We start from the raw sequence: 22709 nt of genomic DNA, 5'->3' as shown, positions 1-22709 counted from the left end.
TGTAGGCTTCAAGTTAATTGTGCTAGCTAGAGGACTTATTTTGTTTATGGTATACACAGCTATTTGTTTTCCATGTTAAAAAGTATCCCACGTTGAATACTGTTGAAATGATAAGGAATGTAGGTTGTTTATTTTATTTGATAGGCATAGGGGTAGGCTATTGGATGCAACTTAGACATTATAAGATTCAGGATTCAAGATTCAGAAATTTTAGTAACTGGCCTTCCTTGAATTTTAATTGAATACCCCTGGTTTACAGTAACTATGTAAACTATGGAGGAGAAACTTGACATTTAAGTGCAGGAATACCCAAAGCTTTACATTTGTCAATACAATATTTTAGGTCTAATATACATTTTAAAAAAAAGAACACCTGGAAGAAGATCAGATCTGCACTCTGGATTTCTGTTTGAGTAGGCTATGATACGATGCTGGTTATGGTCACTTTGTAACGTCAGGTGCAACCGCAACCTGCCTTTGCACTCTTAATTAAAGGGACAAGAGTAGCACCCAGTGTCCCAACCTCACATTTTCCAGGCGGTAATGTGTTGTGGCCCTTAAGGTGTCAAAACTTAAGTTAGTGACGTCTCACAGCAGGCAACTACTTGCAATGCGTTGACCTGCAACATTTTTGTAGCTTCTTAAAATATGAATGAAGATAGCGATAGTAAGATACTGGCTACAGTTGTATTCGTAGTAGTGATGAAACAAAAACAAGCATCAGAGGGATTGTATTCATTCATCTATATGCCACAAAAATATAAATAACAAGCACCAATTAATCAGTCAGTGAGAATATGTGTGTGTGGGTGGGGCATAAGCACATACAGCGAGCAGCAGAAGCAATCCACTGTCCGACACGGAAACACCATGTGGAAATAAACAGAAGGCTCGGCGGGGTCGGAGCACCTGCCGCAGCAAGCCAACATGTCGTCTGCGGTCATTTTGACTTGACCAGTGGACTTCACTACAAGCTGATTGGCTGTTGAAACAGGTGACGTGCTTTAAAACCAGCCACTAGGGATTAGACCAGCTGAGTTTCAGGTGACAGCATCAGCTGGCGTAAGTCGAGCTCAGACCGGCTAGTTCACACCCTGCAACTTTTCTCTGCAACAGACCTAAAACTGTTTCATTTTGTCATGAATCTTTGATCTGCACTGGGTTTAATAAGTCAAACACCTGAACACTGCATGACTAAAATTTCAGATTTACATCACATGATAAAAAACTGAACCATCTGTCACAAGATGTAATTGAAAGCTTCAGAAAACAACAGGTAAGTTTGAGTTGGGAATGCTTTTGTCCATCTGATAACGAACACTGTGACCGACCTCTGAGCCACTTGGAGTCGTACTTGACAGTCCTGAGGACAGGTCGGCCGTCCCCCAGGCTTCTGTAGATGACGGCGTCGCTGGCCAGGAAGTCAGTCATGGTGGCCGAGTAGAAATCTCCCCCTGAGACACAGAAACATGTTGATGTTCACACTGACAATCTCAACTCCTCTGAGACAATACATTTCAAAAATTACTTAAAAAAACACATTTTTTATGTTTAAAAATTCAAACCAAAGTCAAACCAAATACACATGGTTGTATGTATCATTGTGAATGTCTCTTCTGTAGTTATGTATGTAATTATTGTTGTAGATTTGCGCTGGCCTTTAGTCATTTGTAACAGTTACCATATATTTTGGTTTCATACTTTACACTAACTTTGATCTGTAAAAAGTGTTTTTTTTCCCCCTAAATGTGTTTTGTTCTGTTTTATTAAACTTGCATAATGAACAGTAGTGGAAAGTGACTCAGTACATTTACTCAAGTACTGTACTTAAGTACAAATTAGAGGTACTTGTACATTTCCATTTCATGCAGCTTTATACTTCTACTCCACTACATCTCAGGTCCTGGTTCAGCAGAACTTTAAAATGATTGTAATCTGCAATCCTCACCACTAGATTACACTAACACCCTGTCTACACATATACAGATACTTTTGTAAAATATAATTTTTCCTCCATGTTATAGCCTCCTGTCTACATGCAAACAGAGTTTAAGGTCACTAAAACAGGGATTTTTCTTTTTTTTAAAAACACATTTGCATTTTTATCAAAACTGTGGTTGCTGTTTGCCAAAGGACTTCCTATAACACACTGAGCCCCTTTCTCCTCAATTTTCAATTTCATTCAATAAGTTTTATTAGCATGACATTTCATTGTTGCCAAAGCACAATTACAATATAAGACAGTGAATTCAATTAAAGCTACTCTTACCTTTCTTGCATTTCACACAGCACTTTTTACAAAATTTGAACATCCACAACTCCCGCCTCCCTCCAAAGTCCCACCCCCCTCCTCCTGCAACTCCACTTCCCTCCAAAGGTCTACTCCCCCCTCCTCCATTACGTCCTCATTACGTCTATGATAGACGTAGGCGTTGGCAGGGTAACGTTAGATGCACGGAAGAGGAGAAGTGAGTGTAACATGCCAAGAGGAGAGTAGAAGAGAACAGGAGCCCCAAGACCTTCTGATCTGAGGTAACGTTAGATACACGGAAGAGGAGAAGTGAGTGTAATACGCCAAAAGTAGAAGAGAAGAGGAGTAAAACACACTGCTGATTGCTAACGTTAGCCATTAGCAACTGGATGCTGTGTTGCCATATATAACGTTATAGCCTATGTCACATTAGAGGCAAACTAAAAGAGAAATGTTACGCAAACGGTTACGTCAGTCGGAGGCCTCCACGTGGGGATGACAGACAAGACGCTCGGCCAATCGCTGCATTTGGATGCAGTGATTGGTCAGTTTTCTTAGAACCATATGAGAATGGTACCATTATGAGTTTTAATCTCTGGTGGAATTCACTTACATTTTAGTGTACCATCAGCTTATTAATAGTATTTTAACCTAAACAAAGAAAAGCATAAAATTTCCAGAAAGAAAAGTGTCGATTAACTGCAATGGAATGTAATAGGTAATTAAATTAACAACAATGTATTAATACAAAATCATGGACAGACATGGACAGAGGCTTGTACGAAGCAGGATTTGGCATTAGCGAGGTAACTTCAAGGTTAACTCTGAGTTTTCAGTACTATGAAGCTGAGGCCTGCATTACGAAGCAGGATTTGGCATTAGTGAGGTAACTTCAGGGTTAACTCTGGGTTTTCAGTACCACGAAGCTACCATTTCATATCACATGAAGCAACCTACTTCATTCATGGTTCTGATGATGTTAACACCCCCGCCCCTTTTACATGAATACGCTTGCAGCTGGATAGGAAAACCCAGAGTCGACTGAACTAGTTGATAACCAGCTTCGTAGTACCAGTTATCCACACAACCAGTGTTAGGGTTAGCCAAACCAGATAACAAGAAGATATGCTGGGTAAGTTGATCTAGCTTCATAGTACGGGCCTCTGGTTCTCTATTTACCGGGATAAATCACTGTGGCAACTTATGGTGAACAGCCAACCTGCTCTGGAGCAGATTAACTTCAGGATATCGGATCACAGCCTGTCAACATACCGATCTCTGACCAATCAGATCACTGAAGAAAAGAGTATACATGAATGAAAGTCTGGAGTGACAAATAAGAGTGGAGTGGTAAATAAGAGGAGCCTATATGCTGTTATAGTTCTGTAGAATCATTTATTGCGCCAGGGCTCTATTTCCACTGGTTTTAAAACAGAGCTTCTAACAAATGGAGAGATCGTTCACAACACTAAATACATGATTTTAGCACTATTTGAAATGATTAAGTTTATTTTAGTCTGCAGTGACTGCTGACAGTGGCACTACTTTTACACTCTGATTCTATCACTGCAGCTCAAAATAACATGAGACACCTATGTGATGAGAACTAGGATAAAACAGATAATATTTTTTATTGGTAAAACAATCCACACACTGTTAAGTGGCCCCTGTTATTATAAATGTGATATTTTGGGCAGATAGACCTCATTGGTCATTAACTACTTTTCCACCCATTACTTCAGCAGCAAAAACAGTCTGGTGTTACGTTAAAGTGTTTTATGTGACATTCAGAGTAGTATTATCATCATCCAACGACACAGCAAAAAATACTCTATACTAACATCACATAGGCCCATAGCGATAGCAATAGTGATACCTGCACGGAATTTTAGTTTCAGATAATGGTGAATTTTGGATGGTGTTTTCAATGTGTCTAGATCTTCCGTTTAAAGACTACAGTTTGTCATTCACATCCCTCACCACTGACATTTTACTGCCTAGTAAACCACTGTTTCATCTCATATGATATGAAGCAGCCTACTTCATTCAGGGTTCTGATGATGTCGCTAGAAATCAACAACCCCGCCCCTTTTACATGAATGCGCTCATGGCTGGATAGGAAAACCCAGAGTTGACTGAACTAGTTGATAACTAGCTTCGTGGTACTGGTTATCCAGACGGCTAATGTTAGGGTTAGTCAGACCAGATAGCGAGAAGATATCCTGGGTAAGCTGAACTGGCTTTGTAGTAAAGGCCTCAGGTGTTATGTCTTGTTATGTTGGTTGTCTCTTAGTAATAAATAAATAGACAGTGTGAATTGTGAGGAGATGAATTCCAGGTTTTATGTCTTGTTATGTTGGTTGTCTCTTATAAAAGGCAGAGCACCTATGGCGCTGACACTATTTTGTCCAAGTAGATGTCGCATTCTAGTCTGGTCACAGAGTGTCAGAGAGTCTGTCTATCTCTCTCTCAAGCTCAGAGCAATATATATATATATAGGTGGCATGACACAAAAAAAAAAAAAAATCAAAATAAAATCATATATACATACACACACACACACACACACATATATATATATGATTTTATTTTGTATATGATATGTATATGATTTTATTTTGATTTTTTTTCAAAACAAAATAACAATACTGATACAATGCTCCCTTTCTCATGTCCCAAGCTTTCTCCAAATACTTTGCCAGTCCAAATAGGTCTTTTTCAAACAGCCAAGTCAGTCATTGTGAATCATCCGCATTTATACAATCTACCTTAATCTTTGTATTACTAAACAACTCCTCGCGGATCTTCCAATAAAAAGGACAGTACAAGACAAAATGATACTCATTTTCTACTTCTTTAAGGTCACACATTGGGCAGATTCGACTGTCTTCTTCCAACCCTACATACCTCCTGGTTTCAATATGAAGTGGCAAAATGCTTGCTCTAATCTGTGCACAGAGTGATCTTTGTTTCTTTGACAGGTTATACAGAACATGATTTTCAGTGAAGTACATGAATTTTATTTCACGGTAGGTACGTAGCTTTGGTTTACTCCAAATCTCATCTGCCCACTGTTGTTGAAACTCATAAAGCAGCCTTTCCTTTAAAGTTACAATGTCAGTTTTCTCTGTTCTGAAGAATACTTGTTCATATCCATATTTACAAAACAAATCACACATGTCCATTATCCAAGGTCCATTCCGTTGTATATCCCATTTGAATATTTTTTTTGCTAATCTATTATCATCCATATTGAGTAACCTATTCCATAATCTGGCAGCCCAAACCTTCCAATGGACTTCACTGGGTTCCCAGCCCGTAACCCCTGTGACCGCCAGCATTGGAACATATCTATGCACACCCAAAAAATATCGAATGGCCCGATTATGTACAGCTACACTCTTAGGATAACTACCATGACCCCAGATCTGAGCCCCGTAGTCCAGGACTGGACAGACACAAGCCTGAAAAAGTTTGGTATATGTAAGGAAACCAATATCTTTGAGTACCTTAATTTTACCAATAACTCCCCCTAGTGCTCTACCTGCCGATTCAGAGAGGACTGTTGTGCCTTGAACAAAATTCATGTACTCATCTACATAAAGACCCAAGTATTTATAAGAGCGAACAAAATTAATTTTTTGTCACCAAAATAAAACTGATATTTACTACAACAAATAAAAGGATTTCGGAAATGTATAACTTCAGTTTCTTTCATTTATGGACAGCCTCCATTTCTTGCACCATTCATTTGTATAAGACAACATTTTTTGCATATTGTGTTCATTTTCAGTCACTGTAATAATATCATCAGCATACAAAATAATGCTAACCATTTCTTCATTCATTGACTTAATTGCACATGCCAGATCATTAATATAAACTGCAAATAAAGTAGGAGACAAATTGTCTCCTTGTTTCACCCCCAAAGGTGTCGGAAACCACTCTGTGTAAGACTCATTTATTCTTACACAAGCTATGGGATTGCTATATAATGACTGTATAGATTTATAGAACTTCCCATTTACTCCATATTTAAATAACCTATACAACAAAAGATCTCTATACACAAAATCAAAAGCTTTTCTAAAATCAACAAAACAGACAAATCTCTTCTCTTTTAACCTTACCCTTACTATCAAGCTCAAAGTATAGAGTTGATCCAGACAAGCCCTGTCTTTACGGAATCCATTTTGTTCATCTACAAGGAGTTGTCTCTTCTCAAGATATGACATAAGTCTAATATTAAGTATGGAGGAGTATAATTTGTAAACAGTGCTAAACAAACTAATCCCTCTATAATTAAGAGGCACCCTTGGGTCATCGCTTTGAGATTTAGGAATCAGGGTTTTGATAGATCTAAGCCACGCAGAGGGTATTTTACCTGTTTCAAAACATTTTTTAAATAAGCCATGCAGAGTGTGAGAGAGCATTGGGAATTTCAGGACTTCATTTGGTAAATTTTCTATGGCTGTGGCTTTTCCTACTTTTGCTTTTTTAATAGCCAACTGAACTTCTTCCATAGTCAGCTCATGGTTAAGATCTTCATTACTGGTATGAATTTCATTTGCCATCTCACCCTCCTGCATCGCTTTCACAGAACATATTTCCTGATAAAATGTATCATCATTATTTGATGTACCATCATGGAACAATCCTTTAAAGTCTGCTTCCCATTTCTTAATAACTTGGAATAATGCTGTAATCTAGTTACCATGATTTCCCAGGACCTCCACAGGAATTCTCTTTATCCTTTTTGGGCCCAGTTTATTAATTTCTTTCCAGAAAAGTTGTGGGTTAGAAGTTTGAATCCTTTCAATGTACAATACATGTCCTCTTTGATAACATCTTTTATACTTTCTGTATGTCTTGTCAAATATGTACTGACATTCTTTAAAGACTTTTAAAAGGCCCTTTTTATCAGACTGGGTACCTTTGCATTTCAGAAATGAGTGTTCTGCTTTATGCATAGACTGCCATAGATATTGTAACTCTTCATTTTCTTGAGTATTTGGGGTTCTTTCCTGTTTTTTTTTTTACTTTGGCTGCAGTTTTTCTTCTCTTTTCCCACTTCATCATGAATTAATTTACAGAAATCTTCATACCACTTGTTCAATTCCTTTTGATCTTTGTGACAACTCTGTACCCTCTCTGTCAATACTGATAGACTGTTGTGCTTCTGGGCCGAAAAAGTTTTGGGGTAATTTCCTACACATGTTCCCTTTAACATAAAACTGATTGATTTGTGGCCCTGTCTCAAGTTGACCCATTACACGTCCTGCATGAAGTTTTAAAAATAACACAGAGTGATCGGGAAGTCCACAACACTCTCTAATTAAATTTATACAACCTGCATTATCTGCCAATTGACTTGGGGTGATCACCTCAAAAGAAATACAGTTCTGTAAACAATTATGTGGTACCAGTCAACCACCGCTCTCCCTTTAGTTGAGACAGAGGTAAAATTATCACTAAGGGGACAAATTCTTCCACTAACAATACATAGTTTAGAGTCCCTCAGAAATTCAATTAATGATTCACCATGTTTGTTAATGCATATATCTAATGGGGTTCTTATTGGCACGTCATCAGTTTCTTTTAAATAATCATCCAGTGCACCCACTCTACTATTAAAGTCCCCACAAACATATGTAGCATCAGCTTCTGAACATAAATATATCTGGCTCAAGAGATGACACGAGATGTCACCTGCTTCCGACTTGTCAGCTTTGCCACTTCGGAGATTGAGATTTTTCTCGCTCATATTCGCAACTATTTCTCAAAGTTTTTTTTCAGGTTTTTCAGGTGTTCTTCATATACATATACATACATATATATATATATATATATATATATACACACACATAGACATACATATATACAAACATATCTCATATGTCTCATATATGTATAAACATGTTTTATATGATTGTGTGTGAAAACAAACAAACAAAAAACATGGAGTGGGGAAATAAATAAAAAAAAGTACACTTTGAGCTTTAAGGAGATGAACACCGGCTTTTCTTTTCGGTGCTACTGTAAAAATTAGGGATCGGGGAAAAAAATCAATACAACATAGTATGGTGGTATTTTTGTGTGGCAGTATTGTATCGTCACACAGTGCCAAGTATCAGCTTTTTTATTATATAAATTATTGATATTACAAATACAATTTTTGTATACAATACAAATACATTTTTGAACCTCAGTAATTATTTGTATAAATAAATGTGACAGTATGTCTGTAGCATGACAGAGCCCAGTCATTGGTTATAAGTGATTTTCTAAAGTGACTTTGGACTCACCAGCAAACAGTCCAACGTTGGACTGACCAGACTCAAAGGGACAGCGAGCCTGACCGACCACCTCCTCTCCGACCTGCTCCAAGGACGTCATCTGACAGCAGAGAGGGAAATGATTCAATATATGTTTAAGATTAAGGAATAACAAAAACCCATACATAACATGAGGAAATATAAAAAGTGACTCTGTAACAACACTGAGCTCCTGTCTTAAATCATTTGTAGATAATGTGTGCTGAGATTATCCAGATGAGATAGATAGACAGATAGATAGATAGATAGATAGATAGATACTTTATTCATCCCATAGGAAATTAAAGATTATTCAGTGTGTCAGCAGAGATGACGATGCTGCTGATCAGCTGGTGTCAGTCAGTGTTGAGCAGAGACTCACTGCATGTTAATGTACCTCAGCTAATAATAAATACACTGACAGTGATGATGATTCTCAGACACAAAATGTAAACAGATATCACCAATCAAATCTCACACACACTTCACACACATACTTATGATAATATAGGGATCAATCATTTAGAGGCTGCATAAAATGACACGATGGTCATTTTCAGGCTTATCTTATGTTAAAGTAGCAACATGTACAGTAAAATACTGGTAAAATAAAAAAATAAAATAAAATAATAAAAATAAATAAATAAATAAAATTCTTCAATTCAATCAATTTTATTTATAAAGCCCAATATCACAAATCACAATTTGCCTCACAGGGCTTTACAGCATACAACATCCCTCTGTCCTTTGGACACTCACAGCGGATAAGGAAAAACTCCCCAAATAACCCTTTAACGGGGGAAAAAAAACGGTAGAAACCTCAGGAAAAGCAGCTGAGGAGGGATCCCTCTTCCAGGACGGACAGACGTGCAATAGATGTCATACAGAACAGATCAACATAATAAATTTACAGTAATCCGTATGACACAATGAGACAGAAAGAGAGACAGAGAGAGAGAGAGAAAGAGACAGAGACAGTCAGAGATGCAGGACAGACGGCAATAACAGTAGCTTACAACAACATTAATGAAAGTAATAATGTTATAGTTATAGTTCTGGCTATTGTGGTACAATATGTTGAAAGTATATATTGATATATGGCAGTATACATGTGTGACAATAGTCATATGTGTATAACAGTACGACTAGTATGACTAATGACTAATGATGGCAGCATTGCATTCAAACTCTTATTTTCAAACCACAGCTGTCAGATGCAGTGTCAGTGATTTTTCCCCAGATGTAGACACAAACACAGTGATGACTGAGTCTTTGCTGTGGCTGCCCCAAAACTCTGAAACAGCTCACCTATTCAAATAAAAACTGCTCAGACTACAGAAACCATTCTGCCGCCACTGAAGACCTTCCTCGTCTTCCATTTTCTGTTGTGCCTCATCCTCTGCTTTGCTCCGATTTGTTCTCTATTGAGTTTATTGTTTTCTTTTGTTTGCCCCTGTATTCATCTGTTTGAGCGTTTTGTGCCTGTTGAGTACTTTGGTCACAGCGGTTGTTTTTAAATGTGCTCTATAAATAAAGTTTGACTTGACTTATCAGTGATAGTTATGATGGGCCCCATGACACAAAATTTCAACTTAAAGTCTACACTGATGCATTGGATTGTCAAAATAAAATAAAACTTTACATTTACTTGACACAAAAACTCATCCCTTGTGAGCCTGGCACTTTATCAAATTTTAAGTTAAGAACTAAGCTGCTCGATATTATTGTTAACTCATGGTTTATTATTGGGGAAGCAGCGTACATCTTTACTGGCATCACAGTGTCTCTACAGAAGTGTATTCTGTCAGAATGTCCACCCTCCTGTCCATGTCCATGTTATAGTCCTGTGGCTCTAGTAGTACAGTCCAGTCTGTACATTCAAAACAGTCCCTGAGAGACTCACTGGTCTCCGAGGACCACTTCCTGACTGAGTGGGTGGTAACAGGCAACTTCAATACACAGGGTTTTTATGTAGGCTGGAGAGGAACCAGATTATGATCTGATCTGCCAAGAGGTGGTAGGGCAGAGGCACTGTAGGTGTCCTTGGCATTTCCATAAAACAAATCTAGTGTCTTATTCTCCCTGGTGGGACAGTCCACATACTGAAAAAAACCCTGTCAGATGGGAGGAGAGAGTAGTGTTGTTAAAATCCCCCTTATTAAAATGAATGCACTAGGGTGCTGGGTCTGGATTTTGGCAACAGTTTCATGGATGAAGTCACAGGCCACTGCCGTTGCTGCCCGCAGTGGAATGTACCAATAACCACCACAGTGGAGGATTTACCAGACTTGGAGGCTTTCATTGACCACTACTACTACAACCAGCAGGACAACATGGACAACAGAACACCCCAACCCAACAAAAAAAACAAGCGAGATTCATCCACCGACACAGAAGATCTACAAACCACAGAGATCGAGGTCAGTATTCTGAACAGTATCAATAAAAAACTCGATCTTCTCATCCCACTTCACGATGAAATAAAAGAGCTGAAAGCTAGCGTGGAATTTGCACACAACCACATCCTCTCCGTCAATAAAGTTAACAACTCGCTACAGTCATTCGTTAAAACCTTATCCGAAAGAATGGACACAGCCACCAGAGAAAACAAAATGATGAAAGAGACAATTTTGGACTTACAATCACGAAGCATGCGGACCAATCTGATCTTTTCCGGCATACCAGAAACCACACCAGACAACCCCGACACAAAACTCAAAGACTTCATGAAAACCCACCTCAAACTCCCACCGGACACAGTAAACAACATAACTTTCCATCGAGCACACCGCATTGGCACGGCATCATTCAGAGGACCCAGAGCAATCATCGCAAAGTTTGGACTTTTTTAGCAGAAGGAACTGGTCAAAAGTAAAGGCAGAGAACTGAAAGGAACTAAATTCGGACCAGTTTCCACGCGAGATTAATGAATGACGTAAAGTACTGTACCCGATCCTGAAGGACAACAGAAAAAAACAGTAAACAAGCTTACCTGGTCGTAGACAAATTATACATTGATGGACAACTCTTCTGCAACTCAAAACTAACCCCTTTTTTTTAAATGCAACAGGGATGTCTCGCCGCCTCTCACCCCCCCCCCCTTTTTTTTCATTTTTGTTGACATGGTTTTTCCTTATGTATATCGATTTTGCTTATTCCTTTCTCATCTCTTTCTTTCCTCTCACGCTGTCAGTAGGCACATGGGCTCCGCATACACACAGACGCATGCACACGCACGCACACGCACGCACACGCACACACACACACACACACACACACACACACACTTTTTCCTCATTTCAGTTTCACCCCTCTCCTCCCCCTTCCCCCCTCCCCTCACTGTCTCTCCTACCTTTGTTCACTCCTTCACTGTATGTTCTCACATTCCACCTTTGTGTCATGTCTGTTCAGTTACATGTCATTGCATTGTATTTGTTCATGTTGTACTTATATGATAGACTGTATCGACAATAAGGGCACACACACACACACACACACACACACACACACACACACAAACCAGCCATACTGTACTCACAGACCCAATTCTGATAGAGGCTCACCTACATCAACATAACACAGACACTTAAAGGGAAATTTCGGTTTATTTCAACCTGTCTCCTATCGTCCTAAATTTGGTTCAAGTGACTAGTGACATACAGATAATAGTTAGCATGTTAGCCGTTAGCCTAGATACAGCCGTAGCATCAGACCTGTTAAAACGTAATTGAACGGGCATCCCTTCAAGTGCAAAGTTAGTCCACTAAACAAGCTTTTTTCCCACAAAGACCGCCTCATATCATTAGGATTAATGTCAGAAAACATATAGAAAACGACATGTAAACGTGTTGTCTTACCTTACCGGTGTGCTAATTAAACTCCATCTCATTTACCGTGCTTTGTGTGACTTTTTTGCCTTGTTATCATGATTCAAACTGAGGTATTTGGAGAAGATCCAAGAAATAAATAACATCGATCCGTACGAGCTACCTGCAGCTGGAGCAGGGACCTAGATGCGTTGCCACCCTGTACCTACATGCACTTGGTTCACTACTTAGTTTTCGGCATTAGTTACTATACTATGCAGGAATTTAAAAGCCTGAAATCACCGAACAGTCCCACTAAGACATGGCATAATGGTTATGTGTGTTCTGTGTGTAAAAGGCAGCCGTGGACCACACTTTGCCACGATGACACACACACTCTCACTCACTCACAAGGTGAAAACAATCCCAGGCGTCGCGGTGTGTCACAGCTGGTAAAAATATTATTTAATAAGTTCACCAGCAATTTGTCTTTGTAGAAAGAGTGTCCCTGGTACTCTGGATAATCCACAGACCTCACTGTCAAGATTTTTTGTCATAGGGACTTCAGCTGAAAGCACTTCCAAAGAAAACTAATAACACTGGGTCACTGTTTCTGAAAAGATGTGTTGCTTTTGAATCTGTTAAATGTTTCCAATGTTGTGAGCATCGCAAATGAAATGCCTTCCACCGTACTGGAGGGTGGAGGCATCAATATCAGATATCTCAAAATAAATCCAAAATGATCCGCATGGCAAGATAGCCCTTGCGTCAGCCAGGACACGCATCTCTACTGTGTAGCCTCCTGCTCAGACGCAGGCAGCATATATTTCCCTCTCTGCACAGAGATGCATTTATTTATAGTAACCATGTTTTATAGTGAGCAGCATATACATGTCCTCTACAAATCCCAACCAAGTTTGGATGAACGAGTCACACTCAATCTGACAGGAAACGAAGGCTGCTCATCGGTCCCGTGCTCCGCTGTATGCAGGACGCACGGATTACATGAGAGGAGCGAAAGGATCCACTGTATAATTAACCACAAAACACGTAAATAACTTCATATTACTGGCGTGTAACACTCATTAATGCTTAAGCTGAGTCCTCTACGAAATGAGAATGTCCATTTGAAATAATCTTCTCATGTTTAATGTCCGAAAATGAATTAAATTTGTTCAAGGCGTCAAACTGATCTTTGTGCATGATGATCTCAAACACACTTGACTGACTTATATTTTTGTCAGGCTATTATTTTTTTCGTTATTGTATAATTATTTTCAGTAAATCAGGCAAGCTTCCGTTCGTCCCTGCAGACAGGGGCAAAAGGATCAATGCGCAGCCTCCGTTTCCTTTCTGATTGCATCCATCTTGTTCATTCAAACTTTGTAAACGCGGTTGGGATTTGTAGGGGACATATGTATGCTGCTCACTATAAAATGTGTTTACTATAAATAAATGCATCTTTGTGCAGAGAGGGCTTAAAATCTTCATCAGCAGGTCAACAGGAGAGAAGGTCCACTTTTGGAAATGCATGAAAGTCAGGAGCTCAGACTTTTCTTTTTTCATTCAAGGTTACAAATAATGCTGTTATGTTCCTTAAATGGCTTGATTTAGTTATCAAAGTTTCATTTTCTTAACAATAAAGATGCCGTGATCATCCATTCTAGTTCTCTTATAACTGCATGTTATTATAAAATAACTTCAAATCAAATCCTTAATCACTGATAGCCTAAGTGTGCGTGTTTCCCCCGCCCCTCCCAACAAAAACCCCGCCCCCCCTCTCAGAAAATAGTTCCGACGTCCATGCCTGCAGAACCTCACTCTGGTTAGACAGCAGCGAGCCAGGAGTGCGCAAGACCACCTTTTATTTATTTATTTTTTTTTATTTTACCCATTATCAAACCTGAGTTCAACTTATAATGACACGACAGTAAAAATATTGAATGGTTCTCTGTTGATTTTTAAGGCTTTACTGTAGGATACTATATACAGTAACCTGCATCGATACCGCTGCCCACCGCTACGGTGGGCGGAGGAATTAATAAAATAAATTAAAAAAGAATCATTTAATAGGCTACAAACACTCGATTTCTCCCAGTCAGAGCCAACATAAAAATTAGTTCAGGGAATTCCTGCTGTATGTTAGTGTGTCGGCTTTTTATCTATGAAAGCCAGGGACACCTGGCTCCAACACACATTCAAGAACTTCTTGTCACGTCACTTCAATTAAATGTGTTTATTTTACAATATCAGAATAATTAAGTTAATAAAGCTATGAAACGAAAAATCACAAAATCATCGAAAAACTCCATATAGTCTAAAAAGACTCAGTGTAGAAATGTCTTCTCTCTCGCCCCGCATTCCAAATAACCCAGTACGCAAACAAAAGGTTAGAGTATAGTTATGCTAAATCACTGGTGTTGGAGGGGGAAGGGCAGCTCACAGCGTGCACATTCCGGCAGCCGACATGAGCCGACAACATTCAATAGGTGTAAACCAGAGGGGACCCTGCCTGTTAGCGCAGTGTGCGGCTGAATGTGCATTATCCCTTTTAATTACACAACGGATCTTACTGCTCAGCATCCCCTTTAATAATTGTTTTTATTCTCTTGCCCAAAATAGCAAAAACAACTGCGCTTGGCCGCGTTATTTTTTTTTTATTTTGACTAGACTGTCTGCCGTCAGGGCAGCACGGTGGTGTGGTGGTTAGCACTGTCGCCTCACAGCAAGAGGGATCCTGGTTCGATCCCGGGCGTGGGAGCCCTTCTGTGTGGAGTTTGCATGTTCTCCCCGTGTCAGCGTGGGTCTTCTCCGGGTACTCCGGCTTCCTCCCACAGTCCAAAGAGGGGATTCCAGATTGGGGATTAGGTTAATTGATAACTCTAAATTGTCCATAGGTGTGAATGTGAGCGTGAATGGTTGTCTGTCTCTATGTGTCAGCCCTGCGATAGTCTGGCGACCTGTCTAGGGTGTATCCTGCCTCTCGCCCAATGTCAGCTGGGATAGGCTCCAGCTCCCCCCGCGACCCTCAAGAGGATGAAGCAGTTAGAAGATGGATGGATGGATGTCTGCCGTCAAAACAGAGGGGTCTTTGTACTGTATGTGAAAACTTCGGCTGCTTGTCAAATCCTGTAAAGTTGTGATTATAATTTCTTATTATTCAGTCTACAAGTAAAGTCTTAACTTACTGTGTATTGACCAGATCTATACAGTTAGGCTACTGTACAAGATTCTATTCAAGACGTTGAAGAGACTTATTGACAGATGCCTTTCATCCAGTCGTTAGTGGCTGGTTTTAGATCATAAGGCAAGTCGCCTGCACCCTCAGTTGAAATTAAAAAATTAAAAACTTTTCAAAAAAAAAAAAAAAAACCCACACCATTCCTCCGACTGACTTGTAGCGCCGGTACCCGGTGTATTTCAGCTGTCAGAGCTGTGCCAATTAAACGTGATGACGGTTCAACAAACATTAAACGTTAGACATAAGTGCACAGGACACAAGGACAGGACTGCTGCTTCATTCATGGGTTTTTTACGCGCATCCGAGCACCTGTGCCGTGCATAATTCAACTGGGAAGGCGTAGCAGAGCCAGCAGGATTTCTTCACAAGAACACAAATAATTTAAGATATTACACAGTTTTACACACAGTTTTACACACAGAATATCCTCTAAAATTCTCAATATCCTCGTTAATTGCCTTTTGCTGACAACAATCTCATGCAAAGCAGCAAGTGCAGAGTGAATGACTGAATGAATGAATGAGGATTCAAATTAATTAAAACGAGCGCACGATGTATATTTTTTCCTCTCAAGCCACTGCGGGGCTCCGTAATTTATTACAAAAAGATAAACAAAACAGGTTTCCAAATTCAAAATAACTTGTAAACTAACAAAATCTTCAGTATTACACCTTTTCGGTTACTTTTCTTTCAGACATTTTTTGAAGATGTGATCTCACTGATTAACTGAAAACAATTATACAATAACGAAAAAAATAATATCCTAACGAAAATAGAAGTCTAATCAAGTAAATAACCTTCAGAAAGTGCATCAGTAAAAGCCCAGTTCTATACTGCTGCCCGCTGCTGACACGCGCAGTGTGCGACTGAAATGTCTGCACTGCAGCACTGTAGCTGTGCCATATTCCACAATATCCAAACTTCGGAATGGCGGATCCTTTAGAAAAAAGAGAAAGGGCCGACATTTCAAATAATAAAGGCAGGAATTTTCGCAATGGTGGGACTTATGAAAAAAAGGTGAAGGACCACCATTCCGAATAATGGAAGTTAACGTTCAAAGAGGCAAGGTTTCGGAAAGGCAGACAGTTACCCCTGAAAAGAGTCGTTGCTATAGAAACGATACGCTTCCACGTTTGATAAACTGAATGGCTGCAGGCTGTTTTTTTGTGAGAGAAGCGCCATCTCATGGCGATACCCTGCAATTGAACAAGTGGGTGTGTCTAGAATTAAAATAGGAGAGGGAGGGGGGGTAGAGCCAGCACGGCAGCCGGCTGGCAGCCAGCTGGAACTTGGCTGGGATTTGGCTGGGATTTGACAGGCAGCCGTCTGACAGCTGGCTGGGAAGGGGAACTTTTGAGTGGCTCCTATTGTACATCCAATCGTAATTAGTGACCATGCACCAGTACCCCTCACCTTAAACTTTGAATCCGCTGTCAGATACTCTCCCTGCTGGCACCTCAGTATCTCATTAATCAAGGATTCTGATTTTACTGCTTTCATACAGAGAGTGGGCATGCTTTTTGGAAATGAATGACTCCCCAGAAATTTCATCACCAGTTCTATGGGAAACCGGCAAGGAGGTAATTAGAGGACAAATAATATCATACTCAACAAACAAGAAAAAAAAGGAAGAGGAACTAGAAAAACATCTGGAACAGAAAATTAAGCAACTCACAGACCGCTGTTCAAACAACCCCAATGAACAAATAAAAAAGGCGCTACACAGCACCAAATTACAGTTAGAGGAAATCACAAGCAAAAAAACACAATTTTTGATACAACTCAAATACGATAATTTTGAAAATAACAATAAATCAAGCAAATACTTAGCTAGTCAACTACAATGTAAAAAAGAAAAAGCAATAATTCCCACCATAAAAAAACTCTAAAAACACATTCTACACTAACCTATATTCTTCAAATACAGACCCTGACCCATCAAAGATACAGTCGTTCTTTAATAACCTGGACTTACCAAAACTATCCAAACAAGATACAGACACACTTGACAAGCCATTAACATCAGATGAACTCTACAAAGCCCTACTCCAGATGCCCAACAATAAATCACCTGGACCCGACGGCTTTCCTCCCGAATTCTATAAACACTTTCGGCACATACTATCCCCACTATTTTACAGACTAACATTAGAAATTCAACATACATAACAAATTCCTCCACACATGAATACATCCGTTATATCAGTTCTTCTCAAACCCAATAAAGATCCAACGCAACTTTCCAGCTACCGCCCATTATCACTTATAAACACAGACCTAAAAATCATCACAAAAGCTCTAGCCATGAGATTAGAAACAGTTATCTCCACCTTAATACACCCTGATCAGACAGGTTTTATTAAAAAAAGACATGGTTCTGACAAAATACGAAGACTATTCAATATCATTAATCTTTCACAACAAACTCAAATCAAAACAATAATCATATCACTAGACGCAAAAAAAGCATTGGATCAAGTTAACTGGACTTTTTTATTACACACATTGCATAGATTTGGTTTTGGGGAGTCGTTCATCCATTGGATTAAAACACTATACACCTCACCTAAGGCCACTGTCACCACAAACGGAATTACATCACACAGTTTTCACTGGGGCACCAGGCAAGGATGCCCACTCTCTCCTTCATTATTTGCAATCTTCATAGAACCACTTGCTCTTGCTATATGTCAGAACAATATCATCAAATGAGTTCACACCATAAACCACCAACACAAAATTAGCCTTTACACAGGTGATATTTTATTGATATTTTATTGTACCTACAATTACCTACCTTCAATAAAAAAAACCTTTAATCTTATTAACACCTTCTCAAAAATCTCCAATTACACAATAAACTGGAACAAGTCCACCATACTCCCACTTTCAGAAGATGCTTGGGATTCTGCAGAACAAAACTTATCACTTTCACTTCGCACTGGGAATATTAGATACTAAGGTACTCACATTTCCCCCAGGCTGTCAGAGTTGTTTCATCTTAGTTATACCCCATTATTAAAAACAGTAGAAGATGATCTCCGGCGCTGGATGAATTTACCATTATCTCTTTTAGGACGAATAGCCACTGTCAAAATGAAAATACTCCCCCACATCAATTACTTCCTCTCAATGCTGCCCATCATACCAACAGAAAAATGGTTCAAATCTATCGACTCTCTCATTACTCATTTCTACTGGAAAAATAAAAAAACAAAAATTAAACAATCTACTTTGCAAAAAAGCACATCTCAAGGCGGACTGGATGCACCAAACTTTTACTGTTAGTTCCTTGCAAATCAAACACAATATATTGCCAAATGGATCCACCAAACCAACCACAATACCTCATGGTCAGACTTAGAACAGCACTATTGCCAAAACATTTCACTCTCAGATCTACCTTTCCTCAATACAACCATCAAACGACATCCCTGCTTCAAAAACACGATAATCTCCACAACTCTGACAGCCTGGTAGAAAGTCATCAACATCTTCAACTCCACTCCAGCACCATGTAAATACACACCAATATGGCAAAACCCAGACTCCACAACAATCCTCTTCACTATCAGACAGGGGCACAAAAAGGTATCACACATCTCCGCCATCTCTTTCACGACAATTGGTTCATAGACTTCAAGGACCTCATACAGAACCACAGGATTACTAGACACCAATTTTTAAATTACTTACAACTTAAATCCATATTTAAATAAAAAATTAACATAAATCATTACCCACTTGAACCTTCTGAAATAATTGACAACATAATTGAATTTACAAATCTAAATAAACCAACCTCAAAACTATATTGATTGGATTTCTCATTCAAATATCACATTAATGAACTTATTTTAAACTTGCGACAAAAAATTGGCTTTCTGTACAGAAACAAATCTTGTTTCCCAGTGCTCTCAAGAAGAGTAATAATTGAAGCAGTGTTTATGTCTGTTATGGATTATGGTGATATTATCTATAGGCATGCTGCTGCCTCAACTTTGAAGCGTCTGGAATCGGTCTATCATTCAGTCCTTAGATTTATTACTAGTGATAAATATGATACTCACCACTGTGTTCTGTATGAAAACATTGGTTGGCCCTCTCTTGAGGGAAGGCGCAAGAGGCACTGGCTTTTATATATTTTTAAGGCCTTTCTAGGCAAATTACCACCATATATTGCAATTTTGTTGGAGTGGAACTCAGGCACTTACATGACCCGTTCAGCTGAATTGCTGCTACTCAAAGTTCCTCGAGTCCGTACAAGTATTGGTAAGACTGCCTTCTGTTATGATGCCCCTAGCTCTTGGAACGCACTACAACACATCCTGAAATTAAACACACTCCCTTCACTCAGAGTTTAGGACCTTAATCACAGATAACTGTGTTTCTAATTGTAATTGTTTCAGATGACTGTCTTTCTTGTTAAATGTATTTTGTTGTGTGTAATCATTGTCAATATTTTAATGGCTTGTCAACTCAACAGCATTGAAAATGAGGGTAACCTCAATGTCTATCGAGAATAAATAAAGGTTATATATAGACTAATATTAGCCTCAGATGATTCCAGAACACTCCCACTAGCCCACTGGAACACAGATCTAAACATCTCCCCATCACCTGACTTCTGGACAGGTATAAACAAAAACATATTTGCCATGACATCCAATACAAACCAATAAGTTTGTATTGGATGTTAATCCAATAAAAAACTATCCACCGAACACATATCACTCAATATAAAATGTATAAAATGGGACTGGCAACCACAGACACTTGCTCACAATGCACAATAGGCACAACAGATAATTACTTCCACGCACTCTGGGCTTGTCAACCGGTTCACTCTTTTTGGAACTCTGTCACAGAAAATCTTTCCACCATATTGGACTGCAGAATCCCTTCATCCCCACAGCTTTGCCTACTAGGAGACACTTCAGTAATCACCATACCAAACAAATACAAGAGCAGCTTGTTCATTTCTCTGTCCCCAAGAAAACAATTCTCTTAAACTGGAAATCCAAAACTCAATAAACATCATCCACTGGACCAATCTTCTCTCAGAATACATCTTTATGGAAAAATATCACTGCTCGCAATAACAACAAAATAACAGTTTTCACAGAAAGATGGTCCCCATTCCTGTCCTCGATGGGCCTGGGCTAGTAGCTACCGTGCACATTCCTAACACCCCGAAACACATCACAATTTAACACACACACACACACACACACACACACACACACACACTCATATTAATTAATTAATTCATTTATTCATTAATTTATTTATTTTTTCTTTTACTGATCTCTCACACATTATTATTTGTACTATTATTAGTATAACTGTTATTATTATTATTATTATTATTATTATTATATCATTATTGTAGTGATTGTGATAATAATAGTTATTATTGTTATTATTATTGTTGCAACTATGATTATGATTGAGATTGTTATGATTGTGATTATGACTACGATTGTTATAATTATAATTATTATTATTGTTGTTGTTATTATTGTTGTTATCATAAGACCATCACAACTATTGCTATAATAACATAAAGGCGGAGGGGTGGACGAGAACGGCTGGATGCGGTCGATCGCCCATAAAATAAAATGAAATCAAAGGAAATTAAAATTAATCAAAACTAACCACAGGGTAAAAGAACAGGGGGGTCACACTTTTTGAATAGTGAATTGACATTCCCCATAAGGACCGACGGCAGGAATGGCTTGTATCTCCACCTCCTAGCCTTTACCTTAGCTCCTGCTCTGCAGCCTCTGAACAGCTTCCTCAGCTCAGCTGGTATTGGGTGTCTAACTCTGTAAGTCAGGGGCGATTGCTCTGAGACAACAAGGGAGGCTGAACTTTCCCTAAAATTTCATAGAATGGTCAAATATGCACTATTGAATTTACATTAAAATAAGAATTTAAATTGCATTAAACGTGCACTAGGATACGATTAACATCATGACTATGAAGTTCAAACGCCAGCTGTTTATCACCAGTTTTCAAACGCGACCTCCCTGTCATACATTCTCGTGTCAGCCCGCTGGATGCAGAGCTTCCAAGCATTCCTATAAGACAACGCTGAGCAGATTTTTTCATGCAGTAAAGCGAGACAGTCATTGGATAAATGCGACAAAATTGTCACTTCCAGGGAGGCTTAGCTTCCGTGGGACCTAATGGAGCGGTAGGCAGGAGAGGACGCTCGGTGTATGCATGCTGATTGGAGGAATTGTCTAAAAGGCGGAACCCCTTTGTGATTGACAGCGCTTTGGAAATACACACTGGCATCGGCGAGTGGAGTCTTCAGACAGAGTGCTGTCCAGAGGTCCTTATTTCCATAAGTGATATAGCTCATTTTCACCGTTTGTACAGTACACACACACACACAACACACACTGTAAATAAAGACATAAACGTTGCGTTATTGAGTTTGTACTGTTTGGTGTCGTTAGTTAGTTCGTTTGTTCGTTGAATCACAAAGCTGTAGCTGTGTGTGTGTGCAGTTGGTATGACAGGGTCAAAGACCGTTTTCTGCAAAACAGTCTTTGACCCACATAATAAATGTGTGTTTCAGTAATATTTGAGAATGTTCAGAGAATATTGCTATATAGCACTGTTACCTGGGCCAGTGCTAAGGTGCTGCTCCTTTCAGGGAAACTTATTTTGAGAGAAAATCAGTTCTGGTGGTGTAGACACAGTTCAGGTGTTTAAACCCATCTGAAGATCTTTGAGGTTTTGCTGTGGTTCTATGGCATGAGTGTGGTTGAAAAACTGCTTCAATTAAATGTTCCTTTTATAAGTTACTGCCTCGCTACAATATGACAAATTTTATGATGTAACCTTCTGTAAGCTTCCCTTGTTTGAAAGACCAGCAGCTGCCACTGCCGTAAGTGGTTCTTCTCAGAGCCAGAAGATCGTCCCTCGTGTACACAACTTTACTCATCACATTGGAAAGTTTAACAATCATTAAAAAAGGAAAAAAACACACTCAAACATGACTCAAAAACAGGAGCTACTCAGACTTGCTGCCAGTCTAACCAGCGTACCTTAAAAAAAGATATCCCATTTCTGCCAATCAGGCC

The 22709-nt window shown here is 39.1% G+C and overlaps 1 protein-coding gene across 2 annotated transcripts in view; it reads right to left on the bottom strand.

Moving 5' to 3' along the window:
- The window catches only part of LOC117263568 (semaphorin-6D-like), a 501073-nt gene that overhangs the window by 193723 nt on the left and 284641 nt on the right, over positions 1-22709 (bottom strand). For both annotated transcript variants that reach the window (XM_078176102.1, XM_033637073.2), the window contains exons 9-10: positions 8557-8647; positions 1332-1454 (exon numbers count right to left, since the gene is read on the bottom strand). In XM_078176102.1, coding sequence (XP_078032228.1) covers positions 1332-1454; positions 8557-8647 — 214 coding nt within the window. The remainder of the gene's footprint in view (positions 1-1331; positions 1455-8556; positions 8648-22709) is intronic.

This window comes from Epinephelus lanceolatus, chromosome 16 (genome assembly GCF_041903045.1).
Source record: "Epinephelus lanceolatus isolate andai-2023 chromosome 16, ASM4190304v1, whole genome shotgun sequence".
NCBI lineage: Eukaryota > Metazoa > Chordata > Actinopteri > Perciformes > Serranidae > Epinephelus > Epinephelus lanceolatus.
Note: the sequence above shows the minus strand (reverse complement) of the source record. Positions and strands in the feature narration are given on the sequence as shown.